Source organism: Misgurnus anguillicaudatus, chromosome 5 (assembly GCF_027580225.2).
Source record: "Misgurnus anguillicaudatus chromosome 5, ASM2758022v2, whole genome shotgun sequence".
Classification (NCBI taxonomy): Eukaryota; Metazoa; Chordata; class Actinopteri; order Cypriniformes; family Cobitidae; genus Misgurnus; species Misgurnus anguillicaudatus.
The window spans coordinates 33,101,111-33,128,633 of NC_073341.2; the positions used below are offsets into that span (position 1 = coordinate 33,101,111).

The 27,523-nt window shown below is 36.9% G+C and overlaps 2 protein-coding genes across 2 annotated transcripts in view; one reads left to right on the top strand and one right to left on the bottom strand.

The window, feature by feature from the left end:
* acbd6 (acyl-CoA binding domain containing 6) overlaps positions 1-18,675 on the bottom strand; it is a 42,394-nt gene extending 23,719 nt beyond the window's left edge. Inside the window, exons 1-6 of the mRNA XM_073868060.1 lie at positions 18,228-18,675; positions 18,001-18,065; positions 17,633-17,729; positions 13,856-13,936; positions 8,251-8,352; positions 1,803-1,892 (exon numbers count right to left, since the gene is read on the bottom strand). Of these exons, the coding sequence (XP_073724161.1) occupies positions 1,803-1,892; positions 8,251-8,352; positions 13,856-13,936; positions 17,633-17,729; positions 18,001-18,065; positions 18,228-18,494 (702 nt within the window). The 5' untranslated portion in view covers positions 18,495-18,675. The remainder of the gene's footprint in view (positions 1-1,802; positions 1,893-8,250; positions 8,353-13,855; positions 13,937-17,632; positions 17,730-18,000; positions 18,066-18,227) is intronic.
* Positions 18,676-20,843: 2,168 nt separating this feature from the next.
* xpr1a (xenotropic and polytropic retrovirus receptor 1a) overlaps positions 20,844-27,523 on the top strand; it is an 84,961-nt gene continuing 78,281 nt past the window's right edge. The window contains exon 1 of the mRNA XM_055168428.2: positions 20,844-21,250. Within this exon, the coding sequence (XP_055024403.1) occupies positions 21,182-21,250 (69 nt within the window). The 5' untranslated portion in view covers positions 20,844-21,181. The remainder of the gene's footprint in view (positions 21,251-27,523) is intronic.

Below are 27,523 nucleotides of genomic sequence, written 5' to 3' on the forward strand. Positions count from 1 at the left end.
GCCACCATTTGTGAGATTGCAGTACCAGTTTTAGCCACAAGTTTTGTGATTGCAGTACCAGTTTTGGCCACAATCCTACATACTGTTCCTTTAAACATTAACAAGTCTTTGTCTTAACAGAAACTAAAATAATAATTTAAAATAATCAAAATCTGAAGGAAAAAAAACAGAAAAAGGTGTATGGTTTCTGGTTCCTAGAATCCTTTGCATGAGGCTGTTATTTTAGCTTTATTCTGTAAAGACTTGTTAAATTTTAAACAAACATTTGCCTGTAAATAACATACACAGGGTTCCCACACCTTAGTTAACTTCAAATTCAAGGACCTTTCAAGGACTTTCCAGGTCCAATACCCTCAAATTCAAGGACTAAATGTGGGACACATTTCAAGTGAGAGCAAGGTTACATCGTGTTACCTTTTATGATACATTGTTACAGTTCCCTTTCGAGGGAACTCGCGCTGCGTCACTGCGGTGACACTTTGGGGATACATTCAAGGGTAAGTGCGTTTGAATGTTTATATCAAATTCAACCAAAGGTGAGGCTTAATGATAAAGCCACGGTGACGCGGAAGCCAGGAAGTATATCACTATCTGAAATATTGACAAAGACGGCGTTACAGGGACGCAGGAAGTATGACAAGGGAGACGCAGCGCCTCGTTCCCTTATCAAGGAACAACAGTTACATACGTAACCCGAGACATTTTCATTTGTCAAACACAACTATGCAAAAAAACATTTTGGTATCAACATTCGCATACAGAAGATATAAGCATTTAAAGCAAACAGTTTAACACGTATGCTTAAAAAGTCTAGATTTTTATGATATTATCCTACATTACACAGGGAATAATATGGATTTGTTTTTCCAGAAAACTTCTTGCATAAAATAGATTCAAGCACTTTCAATGACCTGTATCTATGAATGTGTATTTTCAAAAACTTCCCAGGGCCTTGATTTTTTTTCCCCCAGATTGACCAATTTACTGATTTTCTAATTAATTTTTGACTCATCTCTGTTATTATGTGCACATTAACTTGTATGATACATGCGTGCCATAGGGAGCCGGTGATAAAACATCTATTTCACATAATATTTCTCTCTGTTCACAAAAAAAACCCCCTGGGGATTTTTCATTAGTGTAACTGTTAAAACAGAACAATAGTACAACATTGATTGTTTTCAAGGCGACGCTTTTGCTCTCCACCCACACAATAAAGGTCCACAAAAATGAATGTCATTTGCAAATGTTCTGATTATACGGGCTTGTATAATGCAAACAATTTGGATGATTACTTCCAATTGATTCGTCTTAGCGAGAATCAGATCAAGCCAGTGACCGCATAACTGTACTTCACTGTATTAATTTTCCAATGCAGTATTCAGCCAGCTTAAGACAAAGCCAAATCTCCCTTAAATACAGCTACCTGCTTACAGTCGATCGCTTAACGTCTATTGAGATATGCTGATACAATATCTCTAAATGATTAAAGTACAGCTCAGGGAGAGACGACAGTTCAGTGAGACCTCACAGCAGTATATTTGAACTGTTCTGGAAAGGTAAAATATACTGGTGGTATACAAAATAGGATTTATAGGACTGATATTTAATTCATAAACCAGCTTTTTGGCTCGTAAACCAATCATAAATATGCATTTTAAGGATGGTATTGTCTGCACAGAAATCTCTGACAACAGACGAATATTGTTTTTTAAATATTGTGTGCTTTCCTCTAGACTTTTCTAAGCATTATCTTTTCTTAATCGGTTCTTCTCTATTTGCCTGTGTGTTTTCAAACTCACCTGACAATTGATATCAGCATTATTTTGCAGGAGCAGGGACACCAGGTCTTTGTGGCCTCTATCACACGCCCAATGCAGAAGAGCTCGACCCTTAAACACAACAAATATTACTTAATATTACTAACAAAAATTAAAGGTTATTGTTAAGAAGAACAATTGATACGACACAAACTATTAGTAAAAATATTTTTGGTAACTTAAGTCAAAAATGCACTTTACACTACTTATTAAAGTATTCAAATATTGCAGGACTGTCAATCAGTGACCATGGGCGGGGCTTTAAAAGCGTGACGTCACATTAACAAGAAAATCATAACAGCATGTCTAATGAGGTTTAATGAGGATTTAAAAATGAATGGGTGGATTTTTCCATTGTAGGGTTGTTGTGGTCACACACTGCCAACACACATTTATGTCCAAACAACTTGTAAAAGTTGACTTTGCATAATTGGTACCCTATAAGCCTAAAGGCGGTCGCACACCGGCCGCGCAGCTCAGCACCATGCCGTTCTAAAAAAATAGATTACATTGGTTTCTATGAGTATACGCACACCGGCGCCGCCAGCTTTGACTCAGGAAGTTGCTCAAATCCCTGACGCGCCACACACAGAGCTTAAGATTAAATAACATCACTATTTGTCCCAAATCATTAATGATTAACATTGGCTGCTAATGTATATTGTGCATTTTGAAGTAGACCCTATCTGATAAAGCTTGCGCTATTTAATGTGCACTTCCGGTTTACGATACCTCCGAGTTGTCCTAGACGCGACTCGACGCGGCGCGACGCTGAGGTACGCGGCTGGTGTGCGACCCCCTTAAGTCTCAAACTAAAATGCATGTTTGAGGTACTTAAAAAAATTATAATTTGCACATACATATCTTAAAGGGGCAGTTTCCCGGCAGGGTTTAGGTTAATCCAGGACTAGGCCTTATTAATATTAGGTCATAAAGAAGTTTTTACAAACACACCTTACAAAAAACACTACAGGTGTGCATCTTAAGACAAAACAATGTCAACAAAATATGTTAAAGTGGACATATCACAAAAAAAAAAGACTTTTTCCATGTTTAAGTGCAATATTTGGGTCCCCAGTGCTTCTATCAACCTAGAAAATGTGAAAAAGATCAACCCAGTAACTTAGTTTTGGCAAACCATTCTCAGCAAGCATATAAAAAATAGGTGAAATTTGGCTCCCCTTGTGACGTCAGAAGGAGATAATACCGCCACTAACCTGTATTATCCATCCACTGCACTGCACAGAGATCAACTCATATGCATTTTAAACGGCACATTTTTTAACAAACCTACAAAGTGGCAATTTGAACTTGCTATAATAAGTTATCTATATGGTATTTTGAGCTAAAACTTCACGTACATACTCTGGGGACACCAAATACTTATTTGACATCTTTAAAAAGTCTTGTGAAATGTCCTCTATAAAATTAAACAGGAAAAGGTGTTTTAAAATTAAAGCAGCTCAAACAAGCCTTTTAGTCTGGGACTACGATAAGCCCTATCCAGAAAACCGCCCCAAAATATACCACTTCCATGGTTTTCTCTCAATATGCACACCAGTAATGTTTTTCTACACTGTTAAAAAATAAACCTTGCAAAAAACATTACTGATGTGCATTTTGATACAAAACAATGACACTGATATATGTTAAGATATGTCAGTGTAATGCGTTTTTAAATTAAGGCAAATATGCACTTTAGATAAGAAACTAAAACAAAAAAAATGTAAAGCTAGTAAAAGCTATAAAATCTCTCGTTGCCACACTGTCAGCATCAGATGGAATTGAAACCCGATAGCTCTTATAAAATTTGCTTAATTTTAAACAAAAAGCAAAAAAATCCCATGTATGGTCAGTCAGCAAAGTCAAATCCCATAATTCAATCCCTTACTCTAATTTATATACAATCATTAAATAAACTCTCTCTCTCTCTCTCTCCGTAAGCATCTGAATAAGCAGAAGTCGGGAGGTGTCTGGAATATTTAATAATAGTGGGTATTTGCGAAGGACCTCTGCAGCCCAAAACCATTGAACTGTCCACTCCTTTAGATGGATGAATCCCTCTTCACCTCCAACACATTCATTTATTCGCTTTTGTTATGCAGACCTGTATAAAGTTAACTTCACAATAGATTTCTCTCCTCTAGAAAAAATAAATTATGCACAACAATTTATAACTCAGAGCCTTTAGACCCAACTATTTAACGATGTGCTGACAGGATGAGTTCTTCTCTGGCCGGCGTCAGGCGAGGGAGAAGGGCATTGTGGGAGGGAAAGACCACGGGCGCTACAGAAACAAATTGCAGTGGGACGGCAGAGTCTTTAGCAGTGATTGATGGGGTCCTAGGGACAAAAAGAGAGTAGACCCTTGATCACCGATGCCGCCCCCCTCTCCGACTGCCACCCGGGCCTGAAGCCGCGTGTCCCTATCAAGGCTGCAGAGTTCATTTTTCAGTGAAGGCCAATTAGATGAAGCAAACTCCTTAAGTCGTATTCCATGACTGAAATTATATTGATCTCCACTGCTGCATGTTAAAATTGATATTTATGATGCCTTACACCATGAGGGTTTTTTTCTTTTTTTTTTTAGGGGGGTGGGGGTAGGGACTGTTTGTCAAATTTTCATCAGAGACGCAGACAGACATTTTTCTTTTCTCCTCCCAAGACGCCCCATTCTCCGCTCCACAGTCCTAAAATTCAGGCATCACTTACAAAACATTACAAAGAAGTATGATGGTATTACTGCACTTTATTTTATTTTGGTACCGTAATAAAAAAATGGAAGATAATAATAGATATCCCATGGCATTACTATTTGATACTATCACTGGCACAACCACAGCCTGCTTATTTGTAAGTGACCATAAATTAATACAGTGGTGTTGGCCAATAAAAACTATCAACAGGTAAAATTTCCACCAGTATAGCGCTCCGGTATAGCTCAGTATTAGGGCATTGCGTTAGCAGCGCAGAAGATCATAGGATCGAACCTAAGAAATACACATACTGATTTATACCTACAAATGTAGTTTGGATAAAAGCATCTGCCGAATGATTAAAGGGGCCATGGCATGAAAATCTGACTTTTTCCATGTTTAATTGCTATGATTGCTTCTATCAACCTAGAAAATGTGAAAAAGATCAACCCAGTAACTTAGTTTTGATAAACCATTCTCTACAAGCACATGAAAAAATAGGTCGTTGAAATTTTGCTCTCCTTATGATGTCATAAGGAGCTCTTATTATAATAACACCGTTCCTTAATCTGCACTATCCAATCACAGCACTGCCTTTTAGTGCAGAGAAAAAGAGAAAATAATTCACAGCACAATTGAGTTTCAATTGCAACAAACCACCATCACTGTGATCAGTGTTTGCACTTCATCCGCTTATTTGCATATTAAAGGACACACCCAAAACGGCACATTTTTGCACACACCTACAAAGTGGCAATTTTAACATGCTATAATAAATTATCTATATGGTATTTTGAGCTAAAACTTCATATATGTGCTCTGAGGACACCAATGATTTAATTGACATCTTAAAAAAATCTTGTGCCATGGCCCCTTTAAATGTTATCCCAAAAATGTTCATGTTAGCTAACGCATTAACTGATGTTAACAAATACAACCGAAAAACCAACATCCGTCTCAATCCTCTACCCAAGCGGAAGAATACCAGAAAGAGTAAAGATGCAGAAAATCCCACTGATTACACCTTCCTGTGTCTGTGTAAGAGCTCTGGATTAAGTGTGACAGCCTTGGACTTCACTGCGGGTCGGTGCATTGAACAAGCCTGAGAGCGGATGAATAGGAAACCTCTTGCTTTACAATGTCTTTGCCAAAGAGGGTGGAGAGCTGCTGGCTCAATTGCCCGTAATTGATGGGGCTGCTCCAGCACGGACAGAGAGAGAAAAGGAAAGCAAGAAATTCTTGGGACATTTGCACAAATGAATCCGGCCCTCTTTTGTTGGGGCGGAGGGGCTCGTGTGTGTCGGAGGCGTGTGGGGACCTGCTGTCCTCAGGGCATCACCATTACAATAAGACAGACACAAAATATGCATGTGTCACACAATAAAGATGATTCATAAAAAACAAATAATGACAGTCAAGCAAAAGCTCCTCACAGTTATGTTTGTGTGTGGTCAGCACAAATTTTAAAGGGACACTCCACTTTTTTTAAAATATGCTCATAGCTCCCCTAGAGTTTGATTTTTATTGTTTTGGAATCCATTAACCTGATCTCCGGGTCTGGTGCTAGCACTTTTAGCATAGCTTAGCATAATCCATTGAATCTGATTAGACCATTAGCATCGCGCTCAAAAGTTTTGATATTTTTCCTATTTAAAACTTGACTCTTCTGTAGTTACATCGTGTACTAAGAAGAAAAATTAAAAGTTGCGATTTTCTAGGCCGATATGTCTAGGAACTATACTCTCATTCTGGCGTAATAATAAAAGACTTTGCTGCCATAACATGGCTGCAGCAGGCGCAATGATATTACGCAGCGCCTTCAATAGCAGGGGACTATTTTCGTAATATCATTGCCCCTCCTTTTAATTTTCTGTCAGTCTTAGTACACGATGTAACTACAGAAGAGTCAAGTTTTAATATCAAAACTCTTAGGTTATTTTTTAGCCAATGCTAATGGTCTAATCAGATTCAATGGATTATGCTAAGCTATGCTAAAAGTGGTACCGCCAGACCTGGAGATCAGCTGAATGGATTCCAAAACGGTAAAACTCAAATGTTTAACTCTATGGAAGCTGGAAAATAAGCATATTTTCAAAAAAAAGTGGAGCGTCCCTTTAACTGATAGGGCATGGCATTAGGTCACAGGTTTGATTCCCACATGTACTGTTGTAAAAATGGTGCATGATATTGTAAAAAACTGACATTGTGATATTTTGCTTTTTTTGCTATGTATACTCCAATATAAGAAATATTTAATGACTTTACCAAACACTGTAAAAAGTTGGTTTACCATAGTGCAGTGGCCATATCACAGGGTAACACCAAAAGTGTTTCAATGGTACTACACAGTATTGCCATGGTCCAGTAAGATCATGATCTAATATCTGGCCTATACAGATAACATTGTTACAGTTTCTCTTTGACCGATTGCTTTTATGACAATCTGTTTTAGAGATCATGGAGTCATGAGGCAGTACAGCATAATCATTCAGCGATTTTATCCGACTGCATGACATGCATGCAAATCTAAACGTGTCTGTGTTCTGCAATCCATAGAGGAATGTGTGTACTGTGTTGTGATCCCCAGGTCCATGCGGCTCTTTGGTCATCATGCACCTTGAATCTATTATCATCATCATCATCATTAAGATTATTTGGCCACTGCCCTGCTCCCCGCTGCACTGTACGGTAAGGGTAATGTATCGACCCTTGCAGAGATAGGCCGACCCCGAGGAGGTCAAAAGGCAGCCATGAAGTTCATCTCAACCCAAATTAAAGCACTGGCAACAGCTTCTGCTGAAAACATCACATGGTATTATGTTTAGAGCGCCGATCATACATCAATTCTTAATGCTGCAGTTGGTTAAAGCCACGTTTTGTGATCATATTAGAAGCGATGCCTCATTCTTCACAGGTGTGACCTTGAACATACAGCACAGCTGAGAGTTGCCTTCCTTTTTGTACTTATATAAAAGACTGAATACACATTTATTTTTGTGCTTGAAGAACAAATGCATACTGTAGTATGTTGTATTCATACTGTATAACTCCCTGAAGTCTATATGAACATGAGAGTGGCTAGAGTATTGCGAGTTTTTTTTAGATTTGCACAACGGTATCATACTAAAGAGATAAACCTTTAATGGTGTTAAAATGTCTTATATTAATCGTATATTACGACCACTAAGCCATGAATATATATTAAATACAATATATATATAAATAATATCCTAACAGGGTAATATAAGATTAAAGATAATGCATAATCATAAATTAGGGTGAATTTTATACTATACCCTTTATAAAAAGGATCAAACAGAGCATTACAAAACAGGCACCTTTATAATTCTAAACAATCCACCTGTATTTTAAGCTTTTAAAGGGACCAATAATTCACTAGTGCCCTCTAGAGACCCATGTGTGGAACTGCACCACGAGACAAACAATGGTGGATTGACAAAGGCTGCCATCTGGCCCGACCTGATGGTGAGCCAACTGGTTCCCCACTTTGAGGATTGCAATGCTGAAAGAAATAAAACAGGCCAGTTGGTCACGATGATACATGAATAAAAATGGGATGAACGGGTGGATGGCACTTCCAGTGACCTTTGCTGTTTATCCGTGTGGGAAAAACTGATCTCCTCACACGGACAGAAACAGAGAACGAGCTTTGAAGTGTTCTGGAAGGATAAAAACACAGTAAACTCGTGTCGACAGGATTATTTCGTTCATACCTCTTCGTCTTTTGCGTTCACGTCCACTTTCTTAGAGCTGATGGCCTTGCTGACGTGTTCGATGTTGTTCTCTCGGCAGTAGTCGAAAATGTTTTTGTCCTCTTCCCTGTGGTCGAACAAAGCGAAAGAGAAAACATCTGGAGTTAAAAACAATACCATTATTAAAAACACCCTCAAAGATCATCTTAAATCTATTAAGTGCTCCTCAGGGTTCCCACACCTTAGTTAACTTCATATTCAAGGACCTTTCAAGGATTTTCCAGGTCCAATACCCTAAAATTCAAGGACTAAATGTGGGGACACATTTCAAGTGAGAGCAAGGTTACATTGTGTTACCTTTTTAAAGATGCATTGTTACAGTTCCCTTTCGAGGGAACTCGCGCTGCGTCACTGCGGTGACACTTTGGGGACACCCCCAGGGGTAAAATGCGTCTGAATGTGTATATCAAATTCAACCAATGGTGAAGCTTAACAACAAAGACAGGATGATGCGGGATCCAGGAAGTATATCGCTATCTGTAATATTGCCAAAGACGGCGTTACAGGGACGCAGGAAGTATGGCAAGGGAGACGCAGCGTCTCGTTCCCTTCTCAGGGAACAACAATTACATACGTAACCAGAGATGTTTTCATTTGTGCAAAAAAGCATTTTGGTATCAACATTCGCATATAGAAGATATAAGCATTTAAAGCAAACAGTTTAGCACGTGTGCTTAAAAAGTCTAGAATTTTATGATATTGTCTTACACTACACAGGGAATAATATGGATTTTTTTCCAGAAATCTTTTTGCATGAAATACATTCAAGCACTTTCAATGACCTGTATCTATGTATGTATATTTTCAAAAACTTCCCAGGGCCTTGATCCCCCCCCCCCAGATTCACAAACTTTCGAACCCAGGGAACAAATACATGTATAAAAAATTTATACTTTGTTGTGCACAGTAAGTCACTTTGGATAAAAGCATTTGCCGAATGCATAAATGTAAACGTAAAGTCCCAGATCCTTGAATAAAATGCAACATTTTCAAGTAACTATTTACCAAAAAATCACGAATCACGAATTGTTTGGTTTTCTTCCACTGAAGACAGAAAGGCATGATGGCATAATGTCCAACATGCTATTTCAACATAATAAAAATTATTAAACATTTGTCTGCATGTACTTTCATTATAAAGAAGATTTTTGGGTGAAGTATCCCTTTAACATAACCACCAGAGCCATTCTGTTCGACCGGTCACATCAGAAATTACAATAGGATTGTTTTTATCCCCATTGATTCACACCGGTATTTAATACTGTTCATTTGAATCAAATCACCTGGATGAATGTTAATACAAAGCGTAAACAAGGCCAAAAGTGATGTGCACAGGTGCAGAATCCTACAAACATCACATTACTGGCAGGAGTCTCATGGTCACCCACCCCTCCACCTCTGTGGTGCTTCAAATGAGCCGGGCACACGCCATAGCAGTTTTAATTATTTTCCTCTCTAATCACCTTGTGGCATTCGGGCCAAGCAAGGCAGGGCAAAGCAAAGCAGAGAGATGGATCAGGAGGGAGAGAAAAGGGTTATAGGGATGAGGTACAGTTGGTGGTTGAAATCTCATTAAGAGATTTACCCCTGCTCCTCTTGCCCATGTAGGATGGCAGATTAATTGCATTTGGAAACCCTATTGTGTGGTCGCCCCTCACTCTCATTGCAGAGGTGGGGTAGATGAGACTGGCAGTGGATGGGACCTCTGTGCCTGTGTTGCCAAATTACTGAGAGAAATATCACCAATTTTATACACCATCTTTTATTATTCTGAACAAAATATTTACAAGAAACTACTCATAATAAGATTAAAATGTTTATGTGTAGTATGGGAACTCAGGCCTTACTAGTATATTATAAGTGTGTGTGTGGTCCTTCTGTGACCCAGTATGTCTGTGCCATGTGGGCATCATCCGTCTCCCGGGGCAACTAATCAATAAAAATGCTCATTCGTCACATTGATGCAGGCCTGTGCTCCTAAACCTGAGCGCACACGCGTGCACGCTTACACCAGATTAATGGCCCACTGATAAAGGATGTGGCATCAGCACTGCCGCCGAGCATGCTGGGAAGGTCATTGGCTACTCTGTCATTCCACATTACCTGACCAACCATTTGTGGGAGAGCAAACTAAATGCAAGCTGTGTTTAGTTCTATATTATGATTAGGGTCAATGAAATATTTTACCTTACATTTGAGCCCATGGATTGTCAAACTATTTTGTCAGATAAACCGCCTTAAATTATTTATTTGAAGAACTTCAAGTAGTATTTTCAATAATCTAATAGCTAATTTGCATGTTTACTTAAAAAAAAATTATCCCGTTTTTGTCAGAAGTATTTTACATAGTGTTATTGTTACCTGTTGTTAGACCTTCATCTTATAATTTTCTTTTATTGGTATATAAAACTATCTGTCCATTTTGCATGAGTTCTCAGTGTCACATGACATTCAGAAGAAACAAATAAAATATATTTGTTAGCAAGTGTTTTATTTAAATTTTATTATTTTTGTTTTACATTTTATGATTTAATTGTAATTAATTAATCTTAATTAATCGTTTTCATCAACTCACGAACCCCCTGCAATTCCTTCGCAAACCACCAGGGGACTGCAAACCCCAGTTAAACAAGCAATACTAGTGATGGGGACGAGACCGCCTATGCCGAGTCTGAGTCAAGATCGAGTCTTAGAAGGGTCGAGACCGAGTCCATTGGTTTTCAAATAGAGTTGAGTCCGAGTAAAGACCAAGTCTTTGAGGAAGCAAGTCCGTATCGAGACCGAGTCCTTTAGGAGTCGAGACGAAGACCATAAAAACATGTCAGTTTTCATATTCATGATTTAATATCACCCCAGTTAATGATCAACAGTTAGGCCTACAGATTAAGCTATGGGAATTGTTTAGAGGAGCAGTCTTAAAGTCTTAATATGGACTATGCTTTTCCTATCATTAAAAAAATCCCTATCTTCTGCCTATTTTTCTAGAGATAAATAAACGGCTCTGATGGCAGTATCTTTGCATTGCATCCATGTCATTTTCAAATAATGCCTGTCAACATTGCATTTTATTATTATTGTTTTGTGTTGTGTGCATGGTTTTTCATATGGACATAAAAAATGTGTTGGTCTCGAGGACTCGGTCTGAAATTACGAGTCCTTCTCCTCCCACTGTGGTCCGAGACTGAGTCAAGACCGAGTCATTGAAGGAACAAGTCCGAGAAAGCAGAAATCGGTCTCAAGACCGGTCTCGACTTGAGTACATCACTAAGCAATACTATATTAATAAGTTTAGTTTTTTGTTTGGTTTAGTTTAGTTTAGATCACAAAATAAAAGCAAACGGTAAAAGCAGCAAATATTTTTAGAGGACACTGTACAAATACAAATATTAAATAAAAATAAATACAAATTATAATATGATTTTATATGATAGTATTAAAGGAATAGTCTACTCATTTTCAATATTAAAATATGTTATTACCTTAACTAAGAATTGTTGATACATCCCTCTATCATCTGTGTGCGTGCACGTAAGCGCTGGAGCGTACTGCGACGCTTCGATAGCATTTAGCTTAGCCCCATTCATTCAATGGTACCATTTAGAGATAAAGTTAGAAGTGACCAAACACATCAACGTTTTTCCTATTTAAGGCGAGTAGTTATACGAGCAAGTTTGGTGGTACAAAATAAAACGTAGCGCTTTTCTAAGCGGATTTAAAAGAGGAGCTACATTTTACGGCGTAATGGCACTTTTGGGAGTACTTCGACTCGGCGCAGTAACACCCTCCCTCTCCCATTATGAGAGTGAGAAGGGGAGCGACTTTTCAGGCGAGTCGAAGTACTCCCAAAAGTGCTATTACGCCATAAAATATAGTTCCTCTTTTAAATCCGCTTAGAAAAGCGCTACGTTTTATTTTGTACCACCAAACTTGCTCGTATAACTACTCGTCTTAAATAGGAAAAACGTTGATGTGGTTGGTCACTTCTAACTTTATCTCTAAATGGTACCATTGAATGAATGGGGCTAAGCTAAATGCTATCGAAGCGTCGCAGCGCGCTCCAGCGCTTACGTGCACGCACACAGATGATAGAGGGATGTATCAACAATTCTTAGTTAAGGTAATAACATATTTTAATATTGAAGATGAGTAGACTATTCCTTTAACATAAATTGATATAAACATACTATTTACTACAACTTACAAAAAAAGTTTTAAAAAATGTTAAGTTTTGGTTGAGTTCTCAGTGTCACATGATATTCAGAAGAAACAAATAAAAATTAAATTTTTGTAAGTAAGTGTTTCATTAACATTTGTATTTTAAAATATATATTTTTTACATTTAATGCTTTAATTGTAATTTATTAATTGTTTTTCATCAACTCATGAACCGCATGAAATTCTCTCACAAACCCCAAGTAATAGTATCATATTTATTAGTTTAGTTTACAAAATAAAAGTAAAAGGTAAAAGCAGCTAAAATTTTCAGAGGACACTGTAAGACCCTACTAAAAAAATACACATTATAATATGATATTATATAATATTATTAACATAAATTGATATAAGTATACTATTTATTACAACTTACAAAAAACTTTACAAATACGTTTTATTAAACGTTATATAAAATAATCTGATGAAGGTCCAACGACATGTAACAATAACAAAAACTATGTCAAATACTACTGACATATTAACATACTTTTAATTACAACTTTTAAGTTTAAAAACGTTTAAAAAAAATCAAAGCATAGGGTCTGTCCTGACAAATATTAACATTTAATTTAACCTGAGACAATGCCATTTATTTTTGGACAGAATGCCTAACAAATATTTATATAAACATCATATTTTCAAAATAAATAAAATGAACTGGTGGATGATGCACTTTTGGGCAGGTCACTTGTTATTTCCCATGCGATCATAGATACCCTCTTGCATACGGATGGAACACCAAATTGTTTTACATTTACGTCTGGATTAGCAAAACAAAACTGGAGAGGCCATTTAGATTTAATCAAATCCTAACAAGAGGTTTGAATATGCAGAAGGGCTCTCAATCACCAAAGCTGGAAATTGGAACGCAGTGAAGCAGTTGGCATGGCGGTCTGATCGGGTCACGCCCGAGGTGGGCCGCTCAGCGACCGTCAAATGGGGAAGAGAAAGGAGAACGGGATGTTAATTGCCTCTTCGCTTTTCTGTCCCCAAAGAATGACTAGCATACACAGAGGATGTGTCAAACTGGGGAATGAACCCCTGCCAGTTGCATTGATACTTCCATAGATCCGTGCATCTTTTTTACATTACCAGCATCGACATAATCATAAAAAAGTAATTAAACTCTACCCATATCTCAGGCCTCTTTGCCCCCTCTACGTATGCATACTAATACTGTTAATGTAGGAGGTAAAACCGTGCAAATTCAGGTCATCATTTGTCTCATTAAAGAAGAGAAGCAGTGGGGCGTCTGAGCAGGAAAATGAATCTCGCCGCACTGATGCAAGAGTGATCGGTGCATCAAATGAAATCAATATGATAAAACCTTCATACTTATGAGCAGGATGTGTTCCCTTATCATTTCCTCCTGGTATAGAGAGCTAACTGCAGGCCCACCAAATCCAATTCGTTTCTCTCCTCCCCTTCGCTCCTACAAATAGAGAAAAAACACCATCAGAAACTAACAACAGAAACAATCCAATGCAAAACTTTACAGACCACCTGTCTATTCGTCTCAAAGACCATCCAGCATCATGAAGTGCTTTAATGTGGACGTTTTCCTTTTCAGAAAGTTTCACCTTTTCGCCTTTTTTAAGGCGTTTTTACCCAAATTTGATCCGTCACATTCAACTTCTCTCAACCATTAAAACTTAAATACACAAAATTACCCAATGCTGGGTTGTTGTCACCCAACAATGTGTTATAACACCCAGCAATTGAAAATAAGTGACAATAATCTGAACTAGAATGTAATGGTACACCTTTACTCCATCTCAGACATGACATAAAACTGACAAAAGGTTGCTGGACTTGTCACTTTGTTATTTTTGACACATTCTTCTTTTTTCATCCTCCGCCCACCAGCAAACATCAAAGCCTTTGGCAACAGTAAATAACAGAGAGAGCACAAAGGATTCCCGGTATTCAATGCCCAATAGGAGAAAAGATTAATACTGCTTTGTTCAGTCAGGCTCGAATACAGCGATATTTAATTCAATTACTTAAAAATAAAGAATGAAAAGTGCACGAATATGCACTTTTGCTAAAGTAATACACTACCTTCTATTAAAACCAGAAAATTGCGCTTTTCTTCCTTCACCTCACAAAACAACGAAAGCGTGCTGGAGGTCAACCAGCTATTGTCTCTCCTTCTTCTCCCTGCTTTCCCTCTTTATACTGTAATGGAGCCGCCCGGCCTATTTTAACGTACTAACACAATCAGTTCATGCTGTGGGTGGACTATTTGTTTATGTGCTTTTGTGTAAGTCTGGATGGCAGTCAGATTGGGTTATCAGCAGTACTGCAATGATAAAGAGAGAATACAAAAGCAAGATAGAAAGGATGGGAGAAAAGCTAGAGATAATGAAAGATGGAGTGAAGGACGTTGCTTTTTTTAGGGTTTATGTCAAAGCAGGTATGTATCACATGGTATTAAGTTTTGCATCGCAATTTATTAATTCATAAAGACGTGGTTTTGTTTGTTTGTAGAGATTATTTTGTTTCTACAGAATATTGCACACTTGTGTAATGTGCGTCTGCTGCTGGTCTTGACCGACATTGAGTAAATTTGTGTAAAAAATCGTAGCATATATTTACTATCAAAAGAAGCCTTTAAAGGCATAGTTGACTTTTAAATCATTTTCTTATCCTTACGTTGTTCTAAAATCTTTAATGAACACAAAGGAAGACATTTTGATAAATGATGGTAAGCACACAGCTGATTGTAACCATTGACTTTCATAGTAGAAAAAAAAACAAATATTGTGGAAGTATTGTGATAAATTATGGAGAAGATATTTTTAATATATGATGTAAGCACACAGTTGACGGTACCCATTAAATTTCATCGTATTTGTTTTTCCTACTATGGAAGTCAATGGTTACACTCAGCTGTTTGCTTACCGTCATTTTCAAAATATCTTCTTTTTTGTTCATCAGAAAAAAGAAATTCATACAGGTTTACAACAACATGAGGATGAGTAAATAAAGACAGAATTTTTATTTTTGGGTGAACTATTCCTTTAAAAAGCACCTATTGTCCGATTCACGATTTTACATCTACTTTGGTGTGTATGTGTGTATTAGTAACAATGTTACTAATGTAACGATATGCAAAAGGTACAAACCCCAAAGTAAACGATGACGCGAGTTATCGTCTCCAACGTAAATCCCTTTTCTTAGACTACAACAAACACACGGATTGTTACTTCCTGGGATTGGTGATATAGACAAGACCGACATCGTCATAATTCCTCCCGCTTCGGACTCAGCCTGTAAGTTAACTCCTGTTAGCATTGCATTGTGAGCGAATCTTTAAAACATGATAAGGAGCGTCACATTTCCAGCTGACGTCAGAGGTATTTAGGCCAATCACAACGTACAGATTAGCTGGCAAATCAGGGACACAGTGCTTTTCAAATCGTTGAGTTTTGTACAATATCAGTGTGTTTCAGGGAAAGTATGAAATTTGGAGCTACAAAAATGTACAGTATGTGGAAAATAATGTGTTTTTTAACCATAAATCACCCGAACACTTGTATTATACCAAATACACAAAATAACGTTGTTGTTTTTTAGCAATGAAATAGGTGCTTTTTAAGAACAGGATCACCTACACCAACAACTACATTATTAGAGACTGCCCTCTGCTGGCTATTAGGTTTTAAAAGTTGAGATTTACTGTATGTACCAAATCCATTAAGAAACAGCAAATTTGACTGGCAAGTAAATAAATTAATGAATAAACAAATAAATAAATTTTCTATGCACTGTAAAAAAAAAAACAGTTGACAACTTACATTTTTAAAGCAACTTGCTGCACAGCTTTTTTAAGTTTACTTAATTTTGAGGTGATAGCTCAATTAACTGTGTAATGTCACATGCCTCTCAACTTAAACCAACAAGTTGAACCAACTTAAAATGATTAGACAATAAGCACATTTCTGAGTTTACTCAACTAGTAGCAGTCCTCTCAACTCAAAGGATTATGACTGTATAAACACCATTCCACCATACATAAATCATTGCATACACAAGTTGGCTGAAAAGCAATTCAGTATATCCAATTTAGCTAACCTGCATGTTTGGGCTGTGGGAGTAAACCAAACATTGCAACAGAGAAAACATGCAAACATGCAAAAAGAAGTGAATATGCCGCAATGCATGCTGGGAACTTTCAGACCATTGGTTTTTTATTGTTTGTTCAGATTACTCAGTTTGCCAAGTTGGGTAAACAATCTGGAGTTCAAAAAGTCCAGTGAACAAAATAATATTTGTTAGCAGAATGATTATGCTAATTTCATTCAGTATATACAAAATATTAAAATACCCCCCTCAAAAAAAATTTTTTTCAAGTTTCTTTATTATCTTTGTTGGGTGAACATTTAAAGTTGGATTTTTTCCCAATTCATCTAACCGTAATATAAATATAAATGCTCTAACATATTATATCACAATTAACAGGTTGCATGCCAACCACTTCTGGAAAAGGCAGCACAAAATGCCCACAAACAGCACATAAAAAACTTAAACCATCAGATGTTTTAATTACAGACTCAACTACTCATTAATAAAAAGTAAAAATGAAAATGCTAAGATGTCTTGATGAGGACACAACAGATATTTCATCTTTACATGCTGACTATGCAAGCTTTAAATTAAAGAAAACTCTAACTCATCTCTAAATATGGTGAACCTGTCTGTGAAATCTAGGTTAAAGTAATTAACTAAGTTAATCTAATTATGAGAGGAGCATTAAAGTTTGATTTCTCTCATTGATTTCACATTAATTTGAATCTTTGATATGACCTACTAAGTCAATATTAAAAATATCTAGGTGATATTTTTACTGAATGTTCTTTACATTATGTATGATGATTTTATGTAGAAAACAGTAAATCACTATAAAATAGTTTAGTTGGATTTTCACAGACAAGGTCACAAATTATCTATCATCTATATATGCCCTTATCTATTAACTGAACAGCTGAAAATCACGTTTCTCATCGTTGTCATTGTACACATGACACACTTTACTGCCAGAGCAAAAATGCAAAGTGGTAAATGTTTTAAATGTTTTTAAAATACTGTTCATATGCAGTGATCCCTCAGTGGGTTTAAGTTTTACCTTCTGACCACTGTCTGGATCCAGGACATGTACACATGTTATATACTCCTGCATGGCCTGCTCTGCACTCATGTCCTCCAGCTGTTTCCATGCCGACCTGTACACAGGAAGCATTATAGGGCATTAATTTTTTCCATTAGACATTATCTTATCTCTTTTTATGCGAAAACTAAAAACGTGAGGAACAATATCTTAATGTGATGTGCTGTTTTGCCAAAACTACACTGTCTGTTTGTCACAAAATATGCACGGAAAACAGATAAATAATGCAGATGTCAGAAATACATAAATATAACCTACAATAATTCAAAATACAGTCACATAGCTAAGAAAAATCAATATAAAGATGTAATTAACAGATGCCTTACCATTTTCTCTGACCCTCAAAATCGAAGAAACCGGGCTTTGGTGTATTGCACTTTCCAACTTTGGCCTGTTAAACATAAATAACTGATTTATTTACTGTATATACTTACTAAACTTACTATGTACTAAACATGTTCAAATGTTTAACTAACATATTACAATGGGAAGTGTCAAAAAGTATTTAGTTGCATTTAGTCTGCAACTATAGTGACGACTAAGATCGCTTTACCTGTTTGTACCTGGCGTACAGATAAAGCAGCTGCTCTCTACTGGCTGTCTGGACGAGATCTCTGACCCGGTCTGCTGCTGCTTCAAACTCGTTCTCCAGATCTGCTCCCTCTAAGCGAAGCGGTGTGTCCGCAGCACCACAATCAAATCCAAAATCTGAATCCGAATCGGACCCTCCCCCGAGCGGTTCTCCGGTATCAGGGCGAGCTGGATCAGTACCGGAGCCCGTCGCTGAGTCTGGGGAAGAAGATGGGGATCGAGACGCCATTATATGAAATATAGATACGTTTCTCTGGAGATTAACAGTTTTTTTATCTTGTCATAAATAAATGGTGATAAAACAGCGCAGACAGGTGGTAACTGGGGTACGTTATCCGTAATCCAATTCAGTCGGACTTGTTTTGAGAATTGGTCCGTCAACTGTACATCACAATAACAGGCTCGACTTCCTCCAGCGACCTCGAATAATGTTTCCGGTTTTTTTGGTCCTACCATTTTTACAACGGACGCATGATATTTAAAACTATAAACAGTGATGAATCATATCTTTGCAACCACTCTCAAACTTTATGGATCTAATTTATCTTCTAATCTAATATTATTTTTAGGTCAAAATAGCCTTGACAATATTAAAATATTAAAACAAATATTTTCTCTCTGGAGTCTGGACAATGTGTGCTATAATTTATTATATTTATTAATAATTATGTTACGGAGCTTTTACTGTGCACAGACTTTCCTGCACTTTTGTTTTAATACAAGTAGGCTAAGCTGCGTTGCAAACGTTGTCCACTAGATAGCACACACACCCCATCTGTCCAAGCTATTCGCTATTTTATGACCTCAACAATGTCGTCATACAATAACTAGACATCTATTTTAACTCAGCTGTATTATTCAATATTCACTTTCACCATAACGAATCTTTCTCTGTGGAATTTAAACATTAATAAATAATCAACAAAATAATGTCAAGGTGATTAAACTCGACATTGACCTTTATTTTCTGATTGGAACAGAGATAAACGAATGAGGTTTTCTGTGATCAAGACCCTAGGCTAAAAATAGTGTGCTAAAATATAAAAACATTAAAGTGGAATATAAATCAGACTTTAGAATGGCACTGAGTCAGCATGCACTGTGCCAGTAAAATGTAAGTAAACAGGGCCAGTTTAAACGAGCTGATTGAGAGACTGCTGAATGATTTAGTTTTACCATTCTTTAACTTTGATGATTTAACTGTGAATGATTCGTTTTATTTGTACTTCTTGTTGGGCAAGAAGTATTGAGCTTGTAAAATTACAGAAATTGTCTAAATGATCAACGAATTGGGATGATTTATAAATGTAGGGGTAATAATTAAGTCATTATAAATGTATAAATCGTTATAAATAGATAACAAACAGTATTAATGATATGCATTAACTTTAACCCAAACCATTTAATACTATCAGTTACTTTAACAATTACATTTTTTTTGTGGGATGTTGTCTTTTTCAATCATTCTTGGATACAGCATGGGTGACTGCATCAGATTCCCAGAAACTGAACCTGCAGGTGATCTAATTCAAGTATGACAGAAATCTTTAAGAGCTGTTTTAGATTTAAAGGGGCGGTTTCCCGGACAAGGATTAGACTAGTCCTGGACTAAAATAGCCTACATCTAAGAGCTGTCCAAACTGAAAACAACTTGCACTGACATATCTTAAAATACATGAATGCCATTTGTTTAGCCTCAAAATGCACACAAGTAATATTTTATAATGCATGTTTGTTAAAACTAGTTATATTTCCTAATTAAACTTAAGGCCTAGTTCTGGTTTAAACTAATCCCTGTCTGGAAACCACCCCAAAAAGCTCTAGCTGACCTCTTGCTAAGCCACGCCCCAATTACTGTTGCAAGATCGTGCGTTGTTAAACATGGATAGAGAAATGCTATTAAACGCATTTTTTTGTTGTAAAAGAGGGCTGACACTTTTTTATTCTTCTCAGGATTATAGGCTTATATTTGAAAAAGTAAATTTCTTTAAAAACATAATTTCTGTAAAATCCAGTTTAGAACGGAATAGATTTCAAGAGACAAAAGAGAAAGCTTTTCAGACGGACGGCAACAGTTGCCAAGATGGGATTGGTCAGTAATGCTTTTAAGGCGGGTCTTAAGGCGACTAGATATAATAAAAAAATAAAATAAATAGCCTAAATTATAATCTAAAAAAGTAACAAATAAATGTTTGTATTAGGCTATAATAAATGTATTTCATGGTTTGCTGTTACTTTTTACATTTGTGTTCTGACTGACATGTTGTCACAGCACTTGTTGTGGCTTTATTTTTACATTAATGAGGACACTGTAAAATATAAAACAAAATATGCTGTCTTTAAATAAGCATCTTTATCTAATGAAAAACTTAAACAGTTTACAAGTTACCTGTTACTGGACGAAATCAAATCCACCTATAACTTTGCATGCAACATAAAATCTGAAAATTAATATCAAAAAAGTAAATGTACTTTATAAACATTTTAGCCAAAATAAGGTTATTCACAAATAGTTATTTTAACACACTGTAGCTCGGTGCGTTATGACGCACATACGTCTTTCACCGAGCCCACGCTGATGGCGGACAGCAGCTTCTTCACAACAGCACGACCGTTCGAGAGAGAAAGTCACTCCCAAAGACGCCCGGACCGGGGCAATCACAGTGCTGTTATTCAGCCACCTGTTTTGGGGGAAGGAAGTTACTTTCAGTCCCTTTATGTTGCGCGTTTCACTTTAAACGGGAATATGTGGGATCGGGCAGTCGTGGACTGTGACAGACCTGACAGGATTTAGACACAGCGCTAAACTAAACGCACGCGGCGCCGTAACTTAGTGACAGAAATAACAAAAGCTCAGAAGACGAAGGTGCCCGACCGCAGGATTTTATTATAGCCCGTTTGTGGATATTTGACAGCATGAAGTTTGCGGAGCACCTGTCCGCCCATATTACTCCGGAATGGAGGAAACAATATATCCAATATGAGGTGAGAAAGTGGCTGAGATTTATTTATGAATTTGCAGTAATGTTTACTTAAAAGAGACTGTAACGTGACTCAGATTGAGGTAGTTATCCATATTCAGACACAAATTAAAAACTCCAACTGATTGGTGTATTATAACAGAAAGGTATTATGCAAATTATGAATAAAATACGCTTTACAGTAATGCAATCAGGGCTTTAACTTAATGCTAAATCATAAGTCAGTGGCAAATTGTATTTAAGGCAGTTTTAAACTAGATTTTTAATTTGGAACAATGTTATCTCAAAAATAAGATTTTTGTACATTTTTGTATTGAATCACAATATGAAAGCATCATAATTTATCTGCCCTTATCTGCTCTGAAATTATTGCTAGCATTTACATTCAGAAATGCTGTTTTAAAGCTTTAACTTTTTTAATGTTTATACTATGTCTGTCATGTGTGAATTTGGATCACATCCAAACACAAAAGAGAAACATCACCTATAATTCATCTTCACCGCACTGTAAAGTAATTTCAAGTAAACTCGCCTAACGTTATATCTTCCATTCATAGGTTATTCTTCTTTTTTTGGAAATAGGCCAGAAAAGACATTAAAACGTTTGATTGAATTAATTTGTTCGCCCACTTTATGTCTGCCGCAATTCATTTGCGGACTGTCGGAGCTCAAAGACCATGCACGCGCTCGCTCTGTGAACGCTTTTTATTACCTGCTCTTTATAATGACATTTTATCGGTTGACCCAACAGAAAGTTAGGCTATGCTCTGATATTTTTTTCAAGAATGTTTGTTTATTTTTTATTCATTATTTAACATAAACATATATAAGTTATTTATGTAACAAGTTAAGAAAAATATCACTTTAAAATCTCGTAATCTTCACAGTAGCAGTCTGGGGTCTCAAAGGTTTCCAACCACCATTAGTGTAATGAATTATGAACAAAGAAAATGGCTCTGGACGCTGGACCAGATTCATTGGCTTATATATCAATTTCTGCATCTCCACTTCAATATATTTCACATAACTTGCTGTTCTCATTTAATATATTTTTCAGACATTTTAAATGAGTTTTAGATTATGCTATGAGTTCTTTTCTGTTACATTTTATATTAAAATATTTTATTATTTAATTGTGTGTTAAAACAGGGTTTGAAAAATGTGTACCGGTCATTGGACTGTTAGATGTATGATTATCATGTCATGTTGGTTTATTTATTGTTCCTTTATATCCTGTGAAATTATTGATTGTCATGTAGTCAATAAATCAATATTATTATTATTTGTGTAATGGTGGATGGTCAGGGCTTCAGCATTCATCTTGGTGCAAAGAAAATCCTTTGTCTTGAGCACCGAATTTGCAGGCGCAGAGCGCAGGTAAACATAAACGTGCAAGTGCAAACAAAATACATTAATCCAAGAAATATCAGTCAAGTTATTGTCAGTGAAGAATTATTTTTTTTTTGCTTAATCTTTGATCATTTTTCTTTTTCTGTATATCTATTTAATACTTTGTTTTATTATCATTTAAGCTCAATAAGCTTTCTCTGCCATGTTTGGAGAGATTTCACTTACGGTCAAACCTCTATGCTTGTGCCAATTCATATGTGAAAGTGGACTGCATTCAAATTTACCAACAATAACAAAGACTCTTATCAGCATGCAATTTAGGCAACTGTGCCTATAGATCTGCTTGCCATATCCCACCTTTTATACTCTGACATGGATAGATGCTTAGCAATATCCTTTCCAACACTGTTAAATCTTATCAATAAGCTGTCTGCCTCTATTCTTTACATGTAGTGAATATGGAGAAGTGGGAGTCTCAAATTTGACTTGCCCTTGGAAAGATAATGACAAACATCTCGGTTATTCAGCTGCATTCAATACCACTGTCCTGTTGCATAGAATGTTACATAAAGAAAAGCAGAGCTTATTAACGTTTGGTCATCGAAGTCCCCTTGCGAGCAGTTAAGCCGTGATTTCTCGACAGACTCGGGCTGCTCATCAATTGCTTTACGGCTTGTGGCTGACAGTGCAATAGAAAGTCAATGGGAAGGTGGCCCACAGGCTCTGTGCAATAAAAAGAGTCCATAAACAGGCTTTAGGAACTTAGCAAAACTTTAAAGTGAACGAGATGTGATGTTAACTGGTTGGTGATTAATCCGTGTAATATCTCAACAAAAACAATGACATTGAAAAGATGATGAAATATCGATCTTTAACATGATTCAGTAACAGGCGCTGATGAAATGTTTAATCCTAGTTAATACACTGACAGAGTGATTGAGTGATGAATTAATGAGGTGTTGCACATCTTGCCCCAGGTTTTAAATAACTTGTTGTGTTTGCCATTCAAAATGACTAAGAGGTGAGGATCAGAAGACTGATTGAGGAAGATGGACAGTTTGTAGTACAACCAAAGGAGACTGATTCAGTGTTTGTGTAGCCAATATCTTAGTGATGAGAGATGGATGTAGAAATGGTGTGGGCAGATGAACAGATTATCTTTGTGTCAAAGGTGCTATAATCACATCTGTGGACTCAATGTCACTGTCAATAGCGTAATGAAAGTATATATTCAGTAAGCAGTTGCTAAGGTGTTTTAAGTTGTTGCTAGGGTGTTCTGAGTATTCCCAAACTGCATTACATTGTTGTGGTGATGTTGTTTTTCCAGCTTCGGACATATATAGAATATGTAGCTTGTTTTTAACCATGCATATATTTCTTCAAAGCAGCAGGTCTTGCTGGGATGTATGGATCTTCTTGGCAAGACTATAGACCTGCTGTTTTTTGCTCACACACACACAGGGACTGACTCTCCCTCTCCCACAGGGATGACATCTGCCGCCAATCTTGCTGGACATATAGAGCTGTCCAAAACTCACAGGAGTTCAGACACACACGTATTTCTGGAGATATAGCAAATGAAAAGTGCACGCGTATCCTGGTTACAATCAGCGCTTGTATAACTTGAAATCTCTCGAGAGGACATCTAGCCTTTGTGTCATCATCATTTCCATGGCAATACCGTCATGTCGACGATTTTCTTGTTTCACTGGCTGATACGTTAGACAGGATTTGACCTTGAATATGAAAATTGTATATAGGGAAATGTGCTCTATAGGTGGGATGAAATAATTGCCTTGGTTGGAGTTCGGCATGAAATAGGGACACCTGTCTTGCAAATATTGTGTGATTTCTATTGTGTCAAAGTATGCAGTTTGATGTTTATTAAAGGAATAGTTTACCAAATATAAAAATGCTGTCATCGTTTAGTCTACTTATTCTGATGCTGTGCTAAACCTGTATGATTTTCTTTATTTAGTTGAACACAACGAAAGATATTTTAATAAATGATAGTAAGCACACAGTTGATGGTACCCGCACGCAAAGCTTTTAAACACGGCTTAAAACGCCAGGCGGACACCGACTGACAGCTTTTTAAAGCCGACTGCCAGGTTTCTTCAGCTGAGCGCTTTGGTTGCTGTGATACTTCTGCTTTGTTTATCAGTCATTGTATGATGCAGCGGTTGGTTGTTGTGATAATTGTCCCGCCCTGCCTCCACTGTGATTGGACGGCCGTGTGAGAACTGACATTGACAGCTGAGCTTTTCACCCAAACTCTCGACAGAAAAACCGTAGAGCACCTGCTTTCAGTGCGGAAAAAAAACATTAGTGGTATATTTGTTATATTTGCTTTTTTTAAAGGACAAGTTCAGTATTTTACACTTAAAGCCTTGTTTTCAGATTGTTTATGATAAAATAGAACGTTTTTGACTGAAATTTCGACATATGCGGCTGCCCCAAGAATTTTCGGGTGCTTGTTGTTTCACCTCCCACCTCTATAATGGCTGTATAGGTGCACTGGAACAATCCTTCCTAAAATGCATTAAACTTTCATTTACAAAGACGTGAAACTCACCGAGTGGTCAGGGGTGTTCATTGATATGCTCACACAAAAATCGCTGCAAAAGATGCTTTCCAACAGGTGTTTTAGCATTCGTTGTAAACTTGTGGACCTATTTTTCCAAACGCCTCACACCCGTATATTCTTCCGTTGAGAGCTTGAGACACTCCAGCCCAGTTGGTGGCGATAATCCACCTTTGCCAATTGCAAGAATAAACAACTTTCCCGGCGCGGAGTAATACCGTACCTCACAGCACATCTAATACAAGTCAATGGAGTTGGACAAAGACTATGATAAAACCTGTTGGAAAGCATCTTTTGCAGCGATTTTTGTGTGAGCATATCAGTGAACACCCCCGACCACTCAGTGAGTTTCACGTCTTTGTAAATGAAAGTTTAATGCATTTTAGGAAGGATTGTTCCAGTGCACCTATAAACCCATTATAGAGGTGGGAGGTGATACAAGAAACACCCGAAAATTCTCGGGCCAGCATCATATGTCCAAATTTCAGTCAAAACCGTTCTATTTCATCATAAACAATCTGAAAACAAGGTTTTAAGTGTAAAATACCGAACTTGTCCTTTAAAAACGTTTTTCCTACTAGCGAAAGTCAGTGGGTACTGTCAACTGTGTGGTTATCTCATGGCAGTTCATATATATTTTACAAGGTGGCTAATTCATATTCATTTGTATGACCACATTCGTATATTTTTGTGCGATTTGCCTTGACCCCTGTGATGTTGGGGGTAGGGGTCGGGTTTTGTTATTGCTTTTTTATGATTTCTGTACGTTTTTGCATGATTAACTTCGTACGAATTCATACGAACTAGCCAACTTGTAAAGTATGTACAAATTCTCGTGAGATCAGGCTGGGTTACCTTCAAAATCTTCTTTTCTGTTCATCAGAAGAAAGAAACTTACATTTTTCTTAAGTGAACTATCACTTCAATACTCCACACTGGCAGCAGTTTATACTAAACAACTAGATAGTATTTGTCCACTTGATATTAAAGGAAAACACCACAGTTTTTCAATATTTTACTATGTTCTTAGATAAAATTGGATGAATTAATACATACCTATCTTTTTCAATGGGTGCACTTTTAATCTTTGTACAGCGCCTTTTGAATGTGTTAGCATTTAGCCTAGCCCCATTCATTCCTTAGGATCCAAACAAACGTTTTATTTTGCGCCACCATACTTACTCGTGTAACTACTCATGTAACAGTCTTTAAATAGGAAAAACATGGAAGTGTTTGGTGGCGTCTAAATTAATCCCTGTTTGGAGCCATAGGAATGAATGGGGCTAGGTTAAATGCTAACACATTCACAAGACGCTGTACAAAGATTAAAAGTGCACGTGTTGAAAAAACATAGGTATGTATTAATTCGTCTAAGTTGATGTAAGAACATAGTAAAATAGGGCTGTGTTGAAAAAATCAATTTGCCGATTCTGAATTGATTTTCATGTTAATTTTTAAAGATTGACCCGTAACTCAGAGAATCGATTTAATAATTAATAACTTAATTGCTGCGTCATTGAATTCACGCATGCGCGCAAGGTGGAAGGATATTAAAACAACGAACATAGCGGTCAGGAACGTTAAGCAAGCGGTTGTTTTGAAAACTCTAGAAACGCTCAAAGCTGTGATCTACATGTAAAATAATCCACTCATAACAAATGAACGAGTTATTTGTGTAATTTTTATAATAAGCGCCATGCAGTGAATCCACCGCGGGTCTCCAGCCAAACTCTCTCTCTCTCTCTCTCCCTCACTCACTCTGTGCTCATGAAGCCGGTCTCTGACGGGCAGAGGTTTCTTGAGGCGCGTGCAACGGGTCGCCAAATAAAGAGTTCTTCTTACACATAATGCTAATAGTTGTAAAGGTTTCTGAACTTTAAGCAAGCTAAGACAAAACTCGCGTTTATATCAGTGACACGTGCGCTGCTGGAGCGATGTAGTTTGACGCTTAATATGCTTATAGTACAAACATCTTTGATCAGAAAGAAGAGAAAGAGACGCAAATTTTAACGTGTAATAGAAAGTAAAGAGCGTCAAGACCTTAAAACAGACTTCATCACATCATAGCACCCGTCATAATATCTATAAAGAGCTCCGTCTCTCATATACAGGTATTTATCCTGTCTGTATAGATTTGTGCATAAATTTATACCTGTTCATTTTACATACTGCCTATTTTTAATGTAATGTATGCATAAATACAAAATACAATGCATACTATAGCTTCAATAGTCTATAAAATTAATAACTCAATTAAAAACAAGATTCTGTCTATCAAGACTTAATCTGTTGTTATCCTCTGGGCATTTTCACTTTAACATTATTTACTTTAAATTGTCCATA